The 19,925-nt window shown below is 41.8% G+C and overlaps 2 protein-coding genes across 2 annotated transcripts; both read left to right on the top strand.

The window, feature by feature from the left end:
- Positions 1 to 1,432: 1,432 nt before the first annotated feature.
- Positions 1,433 to 2,374, top strand: LOC138666296 (olfactory receptor 5A2-like). The gene has a single exon (XM_069754523.1). It carries the CDS (start codon positions 1,433 to 1,435, stop codon positions 2,372 to 2,374), a length of 942 nt encoding a protein of 313 aa, XP_069610624.1.
- A 13,605-nt stretch (positions 2,375 to 15,979) lies between these two features.
- Positions 15,980 to 17,238, top strand: LOC138666297 (olfactory receptor 5V1-like). The gene has a single exon (XM_069754524.1). The coding sequence runs from the start codon at positions 15,980 to 15,982 to the stop codon at positions 16,934 to 16,936; it is 957 nt and encodes a 318-aa protein (XP_069610625.1). The 3' UTR covers positions 16,937 to 17,238.
- Positions 17,239 to 19,925: the final 2,687 nt, after the last annotated feature.

Genomic DNA, 19,925 nt, shown 5'->3' on the forward strand with positions numbered 1-19,925 from the left:
ATGGTTGATAAACCAGCAACAAAACCTCTGTTTGCTGATCTTTCTGGATCCTCTTTTGCTAACATCACCCCAGCCATCAATATTGCAGTTCAAGACAGAAAATAAGATTTGCGCTGCTGCATTCATGGGACAACGGTCTCTGATTTATAGCTCTACTGCGCTTGCAAAACCATAAACCTACGCATGCTGCGACTTGTAGTTTTGTAACAGCTGGTGAGGCACAGGTCAGTGTTCTGGACCGGTAAATTTGTTATTAATTGCACATATGTAAGAAGCAGCTAGTCAGAATGGGTTCTACAGCCTTTGAATGGTAACAAGGATGTTTCCGTTTCCTGACAGCAAGCAATGATGTGGAGGAAAATAAACAAATAATACAAACGATCATACAAGTCCATTTGTGGGATTAATGTGCAACAAAGGGTGCTGATTCTACCAGATATAACTTTATCATTTTTTTATTTCTTCTGAAATTCATGAATTAGATAAGCAGCGCCAAATACACCTACTCTTACCATCAGCATAAAATTGTGGGTTGTCCTGGATATAGTTGAGTTGAGTTGTAATTTTCTAATTTGTAGGAATGCTATAAATATAAGGAAAGGTGGCATCTTCTTCATCCTCACCCAGTTGGCAGTCTAGTCCCCTCTTTTCTTTACTTGTAACTTTTGAAAATTTTCCTCAGCCACAAAAAAATCTATAGAGTGTGGAACAGTTAGTAAAAGAGAGAGATGAGAGGGAGGAGGGAGATGCAGCTGCAGATTCTAACCCAATATTTCAGTGCAACAGCAAGAGTGAGATTGGAGGAGGATATATATTTTTTTTATTTTTAATGACAGGTACTCGTGGTTAGGGACTGGCCACACCAATGAGGGAGATGTCCCGATTCCATCATAAATAAAAAAAATTCCACAGAAGAACAAACCTTAATGATGGACTTCTACATGGGCAGAGATGGTATCAAGGTAAGATGAAGTCAAGTTGTATGAACAACATGTAACATAGTAACCAACAATATTTATCAACCTTCCAGGAACTTGATGGATCTCAAAATCTGAGGATGACCTAATCTAATGACAATCACATTGTATGACTATTTGTGAAGAGAGAAGGCATCAAGGTCTAATAACAGGTATCATACAATATCTATGCAGTATATAATGGTAATGAGTTTTAATCTTCAGTCATGTTTTTACATATTTTATGGAGGCTGTTACAGCTAATGACCAGGATTTACCCAAAATTTCAATCACAAGTCTACCTAGAGACATAATTCATACCCATCTTATTGCATACATGGGCATCTGTTTTTAGAAATCTTGGTGGGTTTGATTAGTTTGTGGCCATCTCAAAAACTTTAAGAGATTTAATGGGAACTTTTTTGCAGACTTTTTTGTAATTTTTTTAACTTGTTGTCCAAATCTCCAGAAAACTCATGGCAAAAGCTGAAAACCAGTCATCAGTGTCCATATTTCTGGTTGTGGGTCTATGTGACACAGAAGAGCCTCAACTTATGATCTTCCTTGTCTTCCTTGGCATCTATCTCATCACAATTATCGGCAATATTGTGATTCTAAGTGTCATTTCCTTTGACAAGAGGCTACACACCCCCATGTATTTTTTCTTAGCCAACCTTTCCATTATCGACATCATCTTCTCCTCCGTTACCGTCCCAAAGCTTTTGATCATTCTGGTCACTGGTCAGAAGGCTACCTCTTTTTCAGGCTGTGTCACTCAACTTTCATTTTTTCAATTTTTTGTGGTGGCAGAGTGCTACCTCCTTGCAATTATGGCTTATGATAGGTATGTAGCCATCTGCTTCCCTCTCAACTACACCCTCATAATGAGCCAGGAGGTAAGGATCAGATCAGTCATTGCCTGCTGGGCTTGTGGACTTGTGAACTCGTTGGTCCAAGCTATTTCAATCTCTCGTCTTAATTTTTGTGGTCCAAATAAAGTAGACCATTTCTTCTGTGACGTTACTCCCCTATTCAAGTTGTCTTGCTCTGACACTCGTCTTGGCGAGGCCTTATTTTTGATCGTAGTCGTGGTTGCTGGGATGGGGCCACTAACTTTCATCTTGGTCACCTATGGCCGGATCATTTCTGCTGTTACAAAGATTAGCACCGCGAGAGGTCGTTCTAAGACCTTCTCTACTTGTGCCTCCCACTTCACAGTTGTGGCTCTGTATTACGGCAGTGGGATCTTCAGCTACATCTGGCCCTCCTCCACCTACGCCATGGACAAAGATGTTAAGGTGGTGGCTGTGCTCTACACCATCATGACGCCCATGTTGAACCCCCTTATTTATAGCCTGAGAAACAGGGATGTGAAACGGGCACTGAAGAAAGTACTGGGGACCAAAGGAATAAAATAATTTCTCAATATCTACAGTAACCTCTGTTTTGTCACCTGTTATCACTCAATAAAAGGTTGTTTGAAATGTACACACATAAAACATTCTAAAAAAATTGCAGGAGTAAGAATATATGAGTTACGAAGATTGTAGATAAATATCAAAATAAGTTAACTGGGGTCTCAGACCCAGATTGGAGTAAGTGACTATTTATCTTCAGGCTGGGTTTACTTTTTCGCAATCACTAAGGCTAAGTTCACATTAGCGTTCGGTGGCTTTGCGGAGGGCTGCGTACATCCTCCATTAAGCTCCACCTACTTCTGCATGCGTCCTGCATACATATCTTTAACATTGGGTACGCAGGACATATGGATGTATGCGGATGTATGCGGATGCGTTGTTTTGACACACCAACCGTTCGCACAAAACGCAATTTGCTGTGTTCCCGTGCAGTCGGCAGGCGCTTCAAAACAACACATCTGCATACATCCACATGTCCTGTGTACCCAATGTTAAAGATAGGTACGCAGGACGCATTCAGAAGTAGGCGGAAGTAGGCGGAGCTTAACAGAGGAAGTACGCAGCCCTCCGCAAAGCCTCCTAACACTAATGTGAACTTAGCCTTAAGGTACCGTTACACTAAACGACTTACCAACGATCACGACCAGCGATACGACCTGGCCGTGATCGTTGGTAAGTCGTTGTGTGGTCGCTGGGGAGCTGTCACACAGACAGCTCTCTCCAGCGACCAACGATCAGGGGAAAGACTTCGGCATCGTTGAAACTGTCTTCAACGATGCCGAAGTCCCCGGGTAACCAGGGTAAACATCGGGTTACTAAGCGCAGGGCCGCGCTTAGTAACCCGATATTTACCCTGGTTACCATTGTAAAAGTAAAAAAAAAAAACACTACATACTCACATTCCGATGTATGTCACGTCCCACGCCGTCAGCTTCCCGCACTGACTGTGTCAGCGCCGGCCGTAAAGCAGAGCACAGCGGTGACGTCACCGCTGTGCTCTGCTTTACGGCCGGCTCTGATAGTCAGTGCAGGGAAGCTGACGGCGGGGGACGTGACAGACATCGGAATGTGAGTATGTACTGTTTTTTTTTTTTTTTTAACTTTTACAATGGTAACCAGGGTAAATATCGGGTTACTAAGCGCGGCCCTGCGCTTAGTAACCCGATATTTACCCTGGTTACAAGTGAACACATCGCTGGATCGGCGTCACAAACGCCGATCCAGCGATGACAGCGGGTGATCAGCGACCAAAAAAAGGTCCTGATCATTCCCCAACCACCAACGATCTCCCAGCAGGGGCCTGATCGTTGGTCGCTGTCACACATAACGAGATCGTTAGCGGGGTTGTTGCTACGTCACAAAAAGCGTGACGTTGCAACGATATCCTTAACGATATCGTTATGTGTGAAGGTACCTAGTGAAATGCCCCTTGATTATAATAGATTGTGGCCACAACACTGTCCTAGGTTTACATTTAGTTGTACTGATTCAAACACCACAGAAGGGCCCTTATCTCAGAAGCTGTGTCCTCCACTGCTCCTTCTGGACAGCCTACTTTAATCTAATGTGTATGGGATTTTAAGGGTCTTATCACATTCTTCTACAAGGGGTGGGTAGTGGTTATCTCCACCACAGTAGGATGTTTTGTCAGCTAGTATATTCTGCCCAGTAGGATGTTGTCTAGCAGGATGTTCTATCCGGTAGGATGTTCTGTCGGGTAGAATGTTGTGTCTAGCAGGATGTTCTGTCCGGTAGGATGTTCTGTACTGTAGGATGTTCTGTACTGTAGGATGTTCTGTACTGTAGGATTTTCAGTCCGGTAGGATGTTCTGTTGGGTAGAATGTTCTGTATGGTAGGACGTTCCGCCCGGTTGAATGTTCTGTCTTGCATGATAATCTATCCAGTAGTACCGTGTATTCTGTCTGTATTTTCTGCGGCTTTCTTCTTCCCCTAGAGCCTAGTGGTTATATCAATAGAGGAGTCATGAAATACAACTGTCGGCCAGCAACTATCTCCTGTCTATGGGCACTATCAGGCCAGATTTAGGCTACAGCTAGACACTAAAATCGCAGCGACGCATTGCAATATTGGAGGTAATGATTTTCTGTGGCATCGTGTTGCAACCTGCGACTGTGACTCAGAGTCGAAAAATGTTTCCAAATATTTATATATATATAAATATATATTATCAACCACTGAGGACTCTCAATTCTAAATATTTTTCCAAATATTTGTGATTTTATGTCGCTTGGTCGTACTTTGCAGGCAACACTCTTGCCATAGACTTTATTGCAAACTGCTCATGAAATGCAACTAGTGTGCTACTTATCTGCAATTTGGCAGTTTTCTGTACCGCAAAATCAGAGGAATAAAATAGTCACGTAACAGCAAGCAGCAGATAAGGTGTACAAATGTTTAAGTTGCGTGACTTTTTGGAGAATATATGTTTTTATTGTGTTTTTTTTTTATTTATCCTTACAATCTGTCTAAAAAGTTTTGACTGAAAAGTTTTGAGGCAGTTAAACTTCTTGAAAAGTTATCCGTAACTGAGGTGACAAAGTCACAAGGGGATCTCTCTAAAGGGTTTTATAGGAACAAAGAGACAGGACACATGGTGTGTGCCTGAGGACAGACTGTGAGTATGATGCCAGAGATTGCAGAGTAACAACAGGGGGTGCACTTACTTTTTACACATGTTAATTACTGAACAGTTGGATTCTTCTTTTGACAACATTCTGAGAATTTTCTATTTATTTCGAAATAGAAAGTATAGGCCCATCTCGTCTATGATTTTTGCCTACCGGTATTTTGTTTTATTTGGAATAATTTTTCCCCTTTTTAACAGTATTTTTTTTTCTAATTTTGAGACATTTTCTAATTTTAGCATGACTGCAGTTAAGATTTGAGCAGCTTTAGGTCCATGCATTGTACTATGCACTATAAGGCAGCTTTTTATACAATGAATTACAACAATAAAATAATGAATATTAATATATTTGGGCCTGTAAATGTCACAAATTTGGGTGCAAACCTGATTTTCGCAAAAAATGTTTGACTTTTTTTAGTATTGCACTTTTTTAAAACTCATAAAAGAAGTAGAGAAGGTCCAATAGATTTATCATATCTTATTAGAAATAGATATAAATTATGGCGCTAACCTATGCTAGCACATGGCTGTCACAGATTTGCTTTTCTGGCTCACAGACAGACAATAATGCTCCAAAAGTTAATAAGAGGCACATCGTAACCAAAAGTACGGTAATACTGATGTATGGAGTGCTAGACTTAGGAAATCACCCTGCCCCTTTTATTGTATATTCTTACCATTTGTGCTTGTTGTCAGTATATGAGAACTTTGGTCTTTACATTCGCAGGTTGCATACAAAGCGAGTGCTGCTTTCATCTGAGATAATGATATGGTTGTGTGCTGCCTAGGCAATGAATCGCGAGTTAAAGATGTAGAAAGTGGCAAACAAATGTTTGGTGTGCTTTGCTATCAACACAACGCACTCTTAGAGATGCCTCTCCATTACTAACCCCTGGGCTTCATGTTGACATTACAAGGCTGACATCAACTCCAGTACTATTACCCCGCTTGCCAGCACACCAGGGCAAGTGGGAAAAGCAGAGGCAAAGAGTAAAAACTGGTGCATCTAATGGATGCACTATTTCTGGGACAACTGAGAACTGATGTTCTCAGTCTGGTAGGTGGCAGATATCCACAGCCCCTTCCTAGGCTGTTAATATCAGCCCACATCTGTCTGCCTAGCTTTTGCTGGTTATTAATAATAGGGGAGACCCCACTTTTTGGGGGTGGGTCACCCCTTGTTAATAACCAGTAAAAGTTAAGCAAACAGCTGTGAGCTGTTATTAATAGTCTGGGAAGCTCCATGTTTATTGCCCCCTTCCCAGACTATAAACATCAGCCCCCAGCTGTTGGCTTTCCATCAGCTGGTTAAGAATAATATGGGGGACCTCATGCCATTTGTTTCTTTTATTCTATCTATCTCTTCTATTGTAGTCTGACAGTCCATCCTGTGAATTTACTCTATTCAGCTGGTGAAATGTCAGGTTTCCTATGAGATGGGTGCATAAAAATTGCACGGCACATGCATGGTCCATGTGCCTTGCGATTCTTTTTCCTCGCACTCATTGACTTTCATTGGTGAGTCTCGGCTGTTTCACATGGCCATACGCAGCATGCTGCGAAATTTACGTCACCCCATTTCCAGGCGAGGAAAGACTCGCAGATGAGCACTGTCCCATTGACTAACATTGTAGAGAGTGCAATGCGAAGTTTTCTCCCATTGCACCCCCCAACATTAAACGCAGTCATGAGCGAACCCTAACTTTGATCTCGGCTTTTTAATTTCTTGAGATGCCATGGCCCATAGCAGAGATCAGCATTAGTATGCAGCTGACAAGAGTGTTCTCATTTACAGCCAGCAAGCAAATTTCTTGCAAATGGTGATACATTAATATACAAAATATATTAGTGAGTTATAAAGCACTTAAAGGGGTATTCCCATCTCCAAGATCCTATCCCAATATGTAGTAGGTCTAATAATAATACAATTATAAAATACCCCCAATTAGAAATGTAGTATAGTTCTTGTGGTTCGCTACAACTCTTACCCCATGTGCAGGGCATTGCTATAGGTTAGGTATTCATGGTTATGACCAGTAGCAGCTAACTATCACAGTATGAGTGTTCGCAACCATGAATACCTAAGCTACTGCAATGCCCTGCACATGAGATAAGTGACATAGCGAATCAGAAGAACTATACTACATAATAGAAGGTATTTGATGGTAATATTATAATTATTACACCTACTACAAATTGGGATAAGATCTTGGAAGTGGGAGTACCCCTTTAAACCTACTAAAAAAAACTTTAAAAAGAAACCTGTGACTAGGGTTGGAGCCACTAGTCCACCAGTACATCATTATCCAGTCGAGATCCTGCTGGGTTTTTGAGCATTAGGGGGGTAAAAAAAGATGGAGAGTAACCTAAGGTGAGTCCGGGATGCTTCTTCAGTGGTAGCGGCTCCATGCGCATAAGGGCTTGTTTTCACTTGCGAAGAACACGTCCGTGTCTCGCATGTGGAAACGAAGTTCTGGCGCCGGCACTCCGGAGCGGAGCGTGTGGCCGTATAGCAACACATGGAGCCGCACGCTCTGCTCCGTAGTGCCGGCGCCAGAACTTCGTTTCCACATGCGAGACACGGACGTGTTCCTCGCAAGGGTAAACATCGGGTTACTAAGCGCGGCCCTGCGCTTAGTAACCCGATGTTTACCCTGGTTACCAGTGAAGACATCGCTGAATCGGCGTCACACACGCCGATTCAGCGATGTCTGCAGGAAGTCCAGCGACGAAATAAAGTGCTGGACTTTCTGCAGCGACCAACGACATCACAGCAGGATCCTGATCGCTGCTGCGTGTCAAACTGAACGATATCGCTAGCCAGGACGCTGCAACGTCACGGATCGCTAGCGATATCGTTCAGTGTGACGGTACCTTTAGGGTAAGTTCACACAGGGTGTTATTGCTGCTTTTTTATGCTAATTTTCAGCTGCTTTTTAAAATACCAGCAAAGCCTATGAGATTTCAGAAATCTCATGCACACACATTGGGTTTTTATTTGATCAGTATTTTGTGCTTTGCTGCGCTTTTTGGACATAGAGCATTTCTCTTCTTTCAGCATTTTTGCTGCGTTTTTTCACCCATTGACTTGAATGGGTGCTGAAAAAAACGCAGCAAAAACGCAGGTATCATTATTTGCTGCGTTTTTGCTGCTAAAAATCCAAGGACTTTAGCATGGACAAAGAGAAAAAAAACGCACAAAAAACACACCAAAAATGCACCTAAACATGAGTTTTTGATGCAGCTTGTTTCCTGCCAAGAAGATCAGATTTTGCTGCAGAAATAAAAAGCAGCAAAAACGCCCCGTGTGAACTTACCTTTACTGTAGTACGGGTCACCATATGTGCACCAAGCCATTTATATAATACTTTGTAATAATCCTACAGCATAAAGCTAGCAGGCAGCCTATTAGGCAATCCAAAAACACAGTTTGGAGTGGGCACCATCTACTAATAACAAAAGGGATCACCTACTGCATACAAAATTAGAGTACAACCAAAAGAAGAAAAAAAGAAAAAAGTGTATGCAAGAGAACAAATGGGATCACCATAACAATATTAACCCCTTTACCCCCAAGGGTGGTTTGCACGTTAATGACCAGGCCAATTTTTACAATTCTGACCACTGTCCCTTTATGAGGTTATAACTCTGGAACGCTTCAACGGATCCCAGTGATTCTGACATTATTTTCTCGTGACATATTGTACTTAATGATAGTGGTAAAATTTCTTTGATATTATCTGCGTTTATTTGTGAAAAAAATGGAAATTTTGAAAATTTACCAATTTTCCAACTTTGAATTTTTATGCAATTAAATCACAGAGATATGTCACACAAAATACTTAAGAAGTAACATTTCCCACATGTCTACTTTACATCAGCACAATTTTGGAACCAAAATTTTTTTTGTTAGGGAGTTATAAGGGTTAAAAGTTGACCAGCAATTTCTCATTTTTACAACACCATTTTGTTTTTAGAGACCACATCTCATTTGAAGTCATTTTGAGGGGTCTATATGATAGAAAATACCCAAGTGTGACACCATTCTAAAACCTGCACCCCTCAAGGTGCTCAAAACCACATTCAAGAAGTTTATTAACCCTTCAGCTGTTTCACAGGAATTTTTGGTATGTTTAAATAAAAATGAACATTTAACTTTTTTTCACAAAAAATTTAATTCAGCTCCAATTTATTTTATTTTACCAAGGGTAACAGGAGAAAATGGACCCCAAAAGTTGTTGTACAATTTGTCCTGAGTACGCCGATACCCCATATGTGGGGGTAAACAACTGTTTGGGCGCTAGACAGAGCTCGGAAGCGAAGGAGGGCAATTTGACTTTTCAATGTAAAATCGACAGGAATTGAGATGGGACGCCATGTTGCGTTTGGAGTGCCACTGATGTGCCTAAACATTGAAACCCCCAACAAGTGACACCATTTTGGAAAGTAGACCCCCTAAGGAACTTATCTAGAGGTGTGGTGAGCACTTTAACCCACCAAGTGCTTCACAGAAGTTTATAATGCAGAACCGTAAAAATAAAAAATCATATTTTTTCACAAAAATTATCTTTTCGCCCCCAATTTTTTATTTTCCCAAGGGTAAGAGAAGAAATTGGACCCCAAAGGTTGTTGTACAATTTGTCCTGAGTATGCCGATACCCCATATGTGGGGGTAAACCACTGTTTGGGCGCATGGGAGAGCTCAGAAGGGAAGGAGCGCCGTTTGACTTTTCAGTGCAAAATTGACAGGAATTGAGATGGGATGCCATGTTGCGTTTGGAGAGCCACTGATGTGCCTAAACATTGAAACCCCCCACAAGTGACAGCATTTTGGAAAGTAGACCCCCTAAGGAACTTATCTGGATGTGTGGTGAGCACTTTGACCCACCAAGGGCTTCACAGAAGTTTATCATGCAGAGCCGTAAAAATAAAATAAAATTTTTTTCCCACAAAAATTATTTTTTAGCCCCAGTTTTGTATTTTCCCGAGGGTAACAGGAGAAATTGGACCCCAAACGTTCTTGTCCAATTTGTCCTAAGTACGTTGATACCCCATATGTGGGGGGGAACCACCGTTTGGGCGCATGGGAGGGCTCGGAAGGGAAGGAGCGCCATTTGGAATGCAGACTTAGATGGATTGGTCTGCAGGCGTCACATTGCGTTTACAGAGCCCCTGATGTACCTAAACAGTAGAAAACCCCACAAGTGACCCCATATTGGAAACTACACCCCCCAAGGAACTTATCTAGATGTGTTGTGAGAACTTTGAACCCCCAAGTGTTTCACTAGAGTTTATAAGGCAGAGCCGTAAAAATAAAAAAAAACAATTTTTCCCCCAAAAATTATTTTTTAGCCCGCAGTTTTGTATTTTTCCAAGGGTAACAGGAGAAATTAGATGCTAAATGTTGTTGTCCAATTTGTCCTGAGTACGCTGATACCCGATATGTGGGGGTAACTACCGTTTGAGCGCATGGCAGAGCTCGGAAGAGAAGGAGCATCATTTGGAATGCAGACTTAGATGGATTGGTCTGCAGGCGTCCCATTGCGTTTGCAGAGCCCCTAATGTACCTAAACAGTAGAAACCCCCAACAAGTGACCCCATATTGGAAACTAGACCCCCGAAGATGTGATCTAGATCTAGATGTGTTGTGAGAACTTTGAACCCCCAAGTGTTTCACTACAGTTTATAACGCAGAGCTGTGAAAATAGAAAATCTTTTTTTTCCCACAAAAATTGTTTTTTTAGCCCCCAGTTTTGTATTTTCCCAAGGGTAACAGGAGAAATGGACCCCAAAAGTTGTTGTCCAATTTGTCCTGAGTACGCTGATACCCCATATGTTGGGGTAAACCCCTGTTTGGGCACACGGGAGAGCTCGAAAGGGAAGGAGCACTGTTTTACTTTTTCAACGCAGAATTGGCTGGAATTGAGATCAGACGCCATGTCACGTTTGGAGAGCCTCTGATGTGCCTAAACAGTGGAAACCCCTCAATTATAACTGAAACCCTAATCCAAACACACCCCTAACTCTAATCCCAACCCTATTCCCAACCGTAAATGTAATCCAAACCCTAACCCTAACTTTAGCCCCAACCCTAACCCTAACTTTAGGCCCAACCCTAACTGTAGCCTTAACCCTAGCCCCAACCCTAACCCTAGCCCTAACCCTAACCCTAGCCCCAACCCTAACCCTAGCCCTAACCCTAACCCTAGCCCTAACCCTAACCCTAACCCAAACCCTAACCCTAACCCTAGCCCTAACCCTAACCCTAACCCTAACCCTAGCCCAAACCCTAACCCTAACCCTAGCCCTAACCCTAACCCTAGCCCTAACCCTAACCCTAATGGGAAAATGGAAATAAATACATTTTTTTATTTTTTTATTTTTCCCTAACTAAGGGGGTGATGAAGGGGGGTTTGATTTACTTTTATAGCGGGTTTTTTAGCGGATTTTTATGATTGGCAGCCGTCACACACTGAAAGACGCTTTTTATTGCAAAAAATATTTCTTATTTTGAGAGCTATAATTTTTCCATATTTGAGTCCACAGAGTCATGTGAGGTCTTGTTTTTTGCGGAACGAGTTGACGTTTTTATTGGTAACATTTTCGGGCATGTGACATTTTTTGATAGCTTTTTATTCAGATTTTTGTGAGGCAGAATGACCAAAAACCAGCTATTCATGAATTTCTTTTGGGGGAGGCGTTTATACCGTTCCGCGTTTGGTAAAATTGATAAAGCAGTTTTATTCTTCGGGTCAGTACGTTTACAGCGATACCTCATTTATATCACTTTTTTATGTTTTGGCGCTTTTATACGATAAAAACTATTTTATAGAAAAAATAATTATTTTTGCATCGCTTTATTCTGAGGACTATAACTTTTTTATTTTTTTGCGGATGATGCTGTTTGGAGGCTCGTTTTTTGCGGGACAAGATGAAGTTTTCAGCGGTACCACGGTAATTTATATCAGTCTTTTTGATCGCGTGTTATTCCACTTTTTGTTCGGCGGTATGATAATAAAGCGTTTTTTGCCTCGTTTTTTTTTTTTCTTTACTGAAGGGGTTAACCAGTGGGACAGTTTTATAGGTTGGGTCGTTACAGACGCGGCAATACTAAATATGTGTACTTTTAATGTTTGTTTTTTTTATTTAGATAAAGAAGTGTATTTAATAATATTTTTTTTTCTTTATTTAGGAATTTTTTTTTTATTTTTTTTTTACACATTTGGAAATTTTTTTTTTTACTTTGTCCCAGGGGAAGACATCACAGATCGCTGATCTGACAGTTAGCACAGCACTCTGTCAGATCAGCGATGTGACTTGCTGTAAGCAGGCACTTGGTAAGCCACCTCCCTCCCTGCAGGACCTGGATGCCGCGGCCATTTTGGATCTGGGCCTGCTGCAGGGAGGAGAGGTAAGAGACCCTCGCAGCAACGCGATCACATCGCGTTGCTGCGGGGGTCTCAGGTAAGCCCGCAGGGAGCCCCCTCCCTGTGCGATGCTTCCCTATACTGCCGGCACACTGCGATCATGTTTGATCGCGGTGTGCCGGGGGTTAATGTGCCGGGGGCGGTCCGTGACCGCTCCTGGCACGTAGTGCCGGATGTCAGCTGCGATAGGCAGCTGACACCCGGCCGCGATCGGCCGCGCTCCCCCCGTGAGCGCGGCCGATCGCTATGACATACTATCCCGTCGAGGGTCAGATAGGCCCAGGTCACCTTGACGGGATAGTATGTCAAAGGTCAGAAAGGGGTTAAAGTACAAAAAATAATAATTTTTATTGAGAACACCACACAACAACATTAAAAATACTTAAAAGGCCCCCACCACATGGGTAGAGGTAACGGGTCTACAATAGTTATTACAGAAAAATATCAGAAAAAAGTACACTGACAGGCCGACTTTGATATACAATATTGTCAGATCACGGTTTCCCTTTTTCCCAGGTCATAGATAGGCTGATATTTTACAAGAATATAGCCATAATGTGTGACAAAAGATATAAATGCCCACCTAAACCAACAATAAATTAACATAAACCAAACAGAACACTATGACCCCACATATTTAGCATACCAGAGAGGGTACATCCGATAGGCTAGGTTAGTATTTCAGACCAATAACACAGATAAATCTTAGAACATAAATAAATCGATTGTAATGCACAATAAGATCAGAAACCAATTTCCCTTTGTCAGGTATACACATGCTGTTATTTCATAATAGTATACCTATAATACGTAAACTGTGGTAAAAATACCCTCAACGACAACATGATACAACCTAAAACAAGGTGTCCAGGCTGAAAAAGCCCATTGCACTTAACTCACAGTTGAAAATTGTGCAGGGTATCTACCCCAAATATCTGTAGTCTTACCCAGCCTAACAGAGCAATGACCCCTCACACACTTGGTATATTGGTATGCTGGAAATAGTAAATCTGGTCGGCTAAGTCAGTGTATCAGACGAATTGTTGTGTGGTGTTCTCAATAAAAATTATTTTTTTTTGTACTTTAATATTGTTATGGTGATCCCATTTGTTCTCTTGCATACACTTTTTTCTTCTTTTGGTTGCAGCCTATTAGGCCGGTTTCACACGTCAGTGGCTCCGGTACGTGAGGTGACAGTTTCCTTACGTACCGGAGACACTGACTCACGTAGACACATTGAAATCAATGTGTCTCTGCACATGTCAGCGTGTTTTCACAGACCGTGTGTCCGTGTGCAAAACACGGAGACATGTCAGTGCTCGTGGGAGCGCACGGATTACACGGACCCATTAAAGTCAATGGGTCCGTGTAAAACACGTACCGCACACGGACGCTGTCCGTGTGCAGTCCGAGTGCCATGCAGGAGACAGCGCTACAGTAAGCGCTGTCCCCCCCACGTGGTGCTGAAGCCGCCATTCATATCTTCTCTCCAGCAGCGTTCGCTGGAGAGAAGATATGAAAAATCCTTTTTTTTTCGTGTTTAAAATAAAGATCCCTGTCCCCACCCCCCTCCCACCCCCTGTGCGCCTGCCCGCTGTTAATAAAATACTCACCCGGCTCCCTCGCAGCGTCCTCCTGTATGAGCGGTCACGTGGTGCCGCCGATTACAGTCATGAATATGCGGCTCCACCTCCCATAGGGGTGGAGCCGCATATTCATGACTGTAATCAACGGCACCATGTGACCGCTCATACAGGAGAAGCAGCGGCGAGGAGAAGAAGCAGCAAGGGAGCCGGGTAAGTATTTTATTAACAGCAGGCGGGCGCACAGGGGTCGGAGGGGGTTGGGGACAGGGATCTTTATTTTAAACAGGGAAAAAAAAAAAGGATTTTTCATATCTTCTCTCCAGCGAACGCTGCTGGAGAGAAGATATGAATGGCGGCTTCAGCACCAGATGCAGGGGACAGCGCTTATCTCTAGTGCTGTCTCCTGCACGCTCCGTGTGGTACCCAGTAGGCACACGGATGGCCTATGTGAGCTCACGGACACACGGACATGGATAACTCCGGTACTGATTTTTCCAGTACCGGAATTATCTGGATGTGTGGGACAGGCCTTAGGCATACACAGCTGGATGGCTCAGTCTCCATCTCACTGTAATCTAAGTCAGGGTGTCAGTGCAGAGACAGAGAGAACTGTCTTCCTTTTTTAAACCCCTTTAGATGCTATTGACCATGGCATCTAAAGGGGTTAACCAGCTAAGATCTGAGTTATATAGTATGCAACTGGATGGTGGGGGTATCCTGTAAGGCAATTTGAACTAACTACTCATGGGGTCTTACGGCTATTTTTTGTTTTTTTTGTTTAGGGGAATGTATAATTTTCTCCATTATTAATCTCCTGCATCAGGTTAAGGATTTTGTGGCTACATATTTTTTTTTTTACCTTTGATTCTTTTTTTCTTTTTGTGCTATATACTGGTCCATGGTCTTAAAATACTGGCCAAAACAATTACTAGTCCTATGACAACTGTAGCTTGATTACATAACTGGTCTTCCAGTAGTTACTGCTGCCGATACGGCATGATCAAAAAGGCAGAAATTGTAAAATACAGACACTGCCTTTTCTTGTAGGCGTCCGGATGTCTCTCATCAGAATTGTAGAAATTTGCATTAGTGGCAGTGAAGGGGCAAAAAATAAATCAGGAGGGATGGAGTATAAATTTGGGGTCGGAAGTGGGTGTCTAATGTGAGTTATGTACAAATGAATGAGCGAATCATAAGTCCACAAGCCAAAAAGATCCTGATAGGGAACCTAGTCGTAGTATTTTTGCACTTGTCTCCAATTAGTCGTAAGGCCCATTTAGATTCACATGAGGGGTGACATCTTCTGTGTAGTGCGGTAAAGGTCACCAATTTTGTAAGAGTGCCTTAGTTTCTTAAGGTACCTTCACACTCAGCAACTTTATAACGAGAACGACAACGATCCGTGATGTTGCAGCGTCCTGGATAGCGATCTCGTTGTGTTTGACATGCAGCAGCGATCTGGATCCCGCTGTGCCATCGCTGGTCGTAGCTAGAAGTCCAGAACTTTATTTGGTCGTCAGGTCGGCGTGTATCGTCGTGTTTGACAGCAAAAGCAACAATGCCAGCAATGATTTACATGGAGCTAACAACCAGCTACAACGATAAGTGAGTCGCCGTTACGTCACTGGATCGCTCCTGCATCATTCTGGAGTTGCCGTGTTTGACGTCTCTACAGCGACCTAAACAGCGACGCTGCAGCGATCGGCTAGTTGTCTATATCGCTGCAGCGTCGCTGAGTGTGACGGTACCTTTAGTACCGAAAGTAGGCATGGTGTAATAGATCATATTGCAAAAGGACTTATTTTAGAGCCCCTCTGAGGTAACTAAAGGATATGGGACATGAGGGTTAGATGGCCAATATGACACTGTGAATAAAGACAGGTAAATAAATCGATTCTATCTAATACTAGTAGTCTCTTAACCTTTTAGATCATCTTGTGTCCAATGGAACACTCTAACAAGTCATCGGTGTCCATCTTTCTTATTGTTGGCCTTTCGGAAACAGCGGATCCTCAGATCCTCCTTTTTCTTATCTTCCTGGCCATATATCTAATCACAGTGATAGGAAACATAGTCATTCTAAGCGTCATTTCCTCGGACCAAAAACTCCACACGCCTATGTACTTCTTCTTGGCCAACCTTGCCACAGTTGACATTCTTTTGTCTTCAGTCACTGTCCCCAAGCTCTTGTTAATTTTGGTCACAGCCCAGAAGTCAATTTCATATGCTGGATGTGTTACCCAACTCTACTTTTTCCAGCTTTTCATGGTGGTGGAGTGTTATATTCTTACGGTCATGGCTTATGATAGGTATGTGGCCATCTGCTTTCCACTCAACTACACCCTCATTATGAGTAGGGCTGTAAGAATTCAAATCGTCCTTGCCTGTTGGGCCAGTGGTCTTCTGAACTCTGTGGTCCAAGCTGTTTCTGTATGTCATCTTGACTTTTGTAGTCCAAACAAGGTTGACCATTTCTTCTGTGATGTTACTCCGCTCTTCAAGTTGTCTTGCTCTGACACAAAAGTTGGGGAGGGACTGTTCATGATAGTGGTCGTCATTGCTGGGATGGGGCCCCTCATTTTTATATTGGTGACCTATGGCCGGATTATTTCTGCGGTTACAAAAATTAGCACCAGCAAAGGTCGTCGAAAGACCTTCTCCACTTGTGCCTCTCACTTCATGGTCGTGGCTCTATATTACGGCAGTGGGATCTTCAGCTACATATGGCCCTCTTCCACCTACGCCATGGACAAAGATGTCAAACTGGTGGCGGTGCTCTACACCATTATGACGCCCATGCTGAACCCCATTATTTATAGCCTGAGAAATCGGGAGGTAAAATTTGCCATGATGAAAGTAATGGGAATTTATCCTAAACATCAAGATAACAGAACATTATAAGATTGATGGCCTTTACCGAATGATTGCATTACATTGTCTTTAACCCCAAAATTATGGACTCCAATTAAAATTTTGAAAAACCTATGCTGCCCTTCCACAATTTTGTGTATCGTCTTCTGTTCCCCTTTTCTAGAGAAAACTGGTAGTGATGACGAAAGTGGAAAAAAGTGTTCTGAAGACGCTGATGGGGAATAATTAACTCCTTCAATGTGTTCCATCTCATTTTTTCCATGCTCTTTCTCTTTCTTGTCATCTGTGACTTTTTTTTTTACCCTAAAAGCTGGAAACAGAGTGTACAGATCTGTAACAGAAAACTGAAGGTTTGAGTGAAATGGAAAGAAAACATGATTTACATAAATATACTAAATTTTCTAGGAAATTGCTGATTACAGGAATTTTTACAAAATTCAAAGTAACAATCAACAACTTGTTTCAGGATGGTTTCAGGTAAACTACAGAACAAGCTTTACAGGCTGTAAATGGACATGTTGTAAATTGCATTTCCAATGCCCTAGTTGCATTTCTAGCCCCTAAATTAGACACAGGGGATAGTGTTATGGTATTTAATGTAGCACAGACCAGTCTTGTCTTTTGACACAGACCAATTTTTTTTTTTCAGTACAAATTATTGAAATAAAAAAAAAATACAGCTTTATCACTTAAGAAGGTAAAGGCTGATTTGTTCTTTGTCACAAACAAATGGTTTTACACATACACCGGTCATTATATACAGCGGGTGAAATAAGTATTGAACACATCACCAATTTTGTAAGTAAATATTTTCTAAACGTGCTATTGCTATGAAATTCTCACCACATGTCGGTAACAACCCATCCAATCCATACAGGCAAAGAAATCAAACCATAGATGTCCATAAATTAAGTTATGTGTAATAATGGGAAATTACACATTGCTGAAATTTATCGAATACCTTGTACAAAAGACTTTGTTGGTGATGACAGCTTCAAGACACCTCTTGTAGAGAGAAACTAGTCGCAGGCATTGCTCAGGTGTTATTTTGGCACGTTCTTCCACACAAACACTCTTCACATCCCAAAGGTCCCTTGGGCTCCTTCTATAGACTCTGAGCTTTAGTTCCTTCCATAAGTTTTCTATTGGAACCAGGTCCGGTGATCGGCTCGGCCATTCTAGCAGCTTTATTTTCTTTCTCTGAAACCAGTTGAGAGTTTCCTTAGCTGTGTGTTTGGGATAATTGATTTGCTGAAATCTTCACCCTTGTTTCACCTTCATCATCCTGGTAGATACCAGCAGATTTTTCTCAAGAATGCCTGAGCACATTAGTCCATTCTTCCTTCCATCAATTACTTGAAGTTTGCCAGTGCCAATGTTGAAAAACAACCCCCCACCATGATGTTCTCATCTCCAAACTTGACTTTTGGTATGGTGTTTTTGTGGTGACATGCAGTGCCTTTTGGCCTCCAAAAATGGTTGTATTATGGCATCCAAAGAGTTAAATTTTGGTTTCATCTGACAAGACTACATTCTCATATATAAAAAAAACTTGAAAAAAAAATCAGGGCTTACTATGTTTATAATTCTGTTGCCTGCTGATATTGAAAGAAACTGGTCTTATGATGTGGGAGCGCCGTTGAAAGTTGTAGACAGTCAACTGGATTAGTGGAAAAAGTAGAGTAAACTGCGCATCCCAATTTCTTTTATAAAAACATCCACATTTTATTCCATCTTGTTTAAAAAAAAACAGCATGTCGTATTATTGTGTATATTCCATAGAAAACATCTGACACATTTCTGTAGTGCAGCCGCTCTTAGTCAATGTTTAGCATGGAGTCTTGCGTGTCGAGTGTGGATGCAGGTCATAGAGGTTGAGTGCATGACTTATATTCTTCTTTTAAACAGTTGTGCTGCTGATTCCAGGTCTTTCTGTGGCTCTCCGCAGGTGGCCCTTGGCTCTTGGACAACTCTTCTGATAATTATTTTCAGTCCTCTATATGAAATTTTGTGGGTAGCATCTGGTCTTGGCAGGTTTATGGTGAAATTATGTTCTTTCCACTTCCCGATTATGGCCAGTGCTCATTGGAACCTTCAGACAACCGCCCTGAACTTAAACCGTTCCACCAACGTAAGTCATAATAGAGCGTCCTACATCTAGTCCCCATGTATTCAGCGATGTCATGAACTGAGCCCACACCATACCCAGCTGTGTGACACAGCCAGCATCTGACTGTAATTCCAGCTACCACAGATGGCGCCGATCCCTGCTGATTAACTATTTATGTGCTGCTGTCAATCACTGACTATACATAAAAAAGTAAACATTGAATCACCCTCTTTTTCCCAGTTTAAAAGCAGAGGAATGAAAAAATATTTGATATCATGACGTCTGCAAAATTTTCATCTACTAAAATAGAAAATGAATTAACCTGTACGATAAATGCCACGAAACACATTGAATTGGGGGGTTTTGGCAGCCACACTTCTATAAAAAAACATGAAATAAAAAGTGACCTACACATCATATGTACTCCAAAATGGTAACAATATGAACATAGTCTCACAGTTTAAGGCTGTGTGCACACGATGCATTTTTTTCACTTTTTTCGCTATAAAAACGCATTAAAAAATGCATACATATGCATCCCATCATTTAGAATGCATTCCGCAATTTTCGTGCATATGTTGCATTTTTTTGCAGGAAAAAAACGCTTCGTGGTAAAAAAAACCGCAGCATGTTCATTAATTTTGTGGATTTTTTGCGGATTTCCCACCATATTATTGCATTTGGAACGTCCAGAAAAATCCGCAAAAAAAAACCGCGAGAAAAACGCAAAAAAAACGCGTGCGGATTTCTTGCAGAAAATGTCCGGTTTTGTTCAGGAAATTTCTGCACGAAATCCTAACGTGTGCACATAGCCTAAAGTGAAAAAAAGCAAACAAACAAAAAAAAAGGCGTCACTTAACATCGACAGAAGAATAAAAAAATAGTACAGGTCTCCGAAAATGATGACAC

Source organism: Ranitomeya imitator, chromosome 2 (genome assembly GCF_032444005.1).
Source record: "Ranitomeya imitator isolate aRanImi1 chromosome 2, aRanImi1.pri, whole genome shotgun sequence".
Lineage (NCBI taxonomy): Eukaryota > Metazoa > Chordata > Amphibia > Anura > Dendrobatidae > Ranitomeya > Ranitomeya imitator.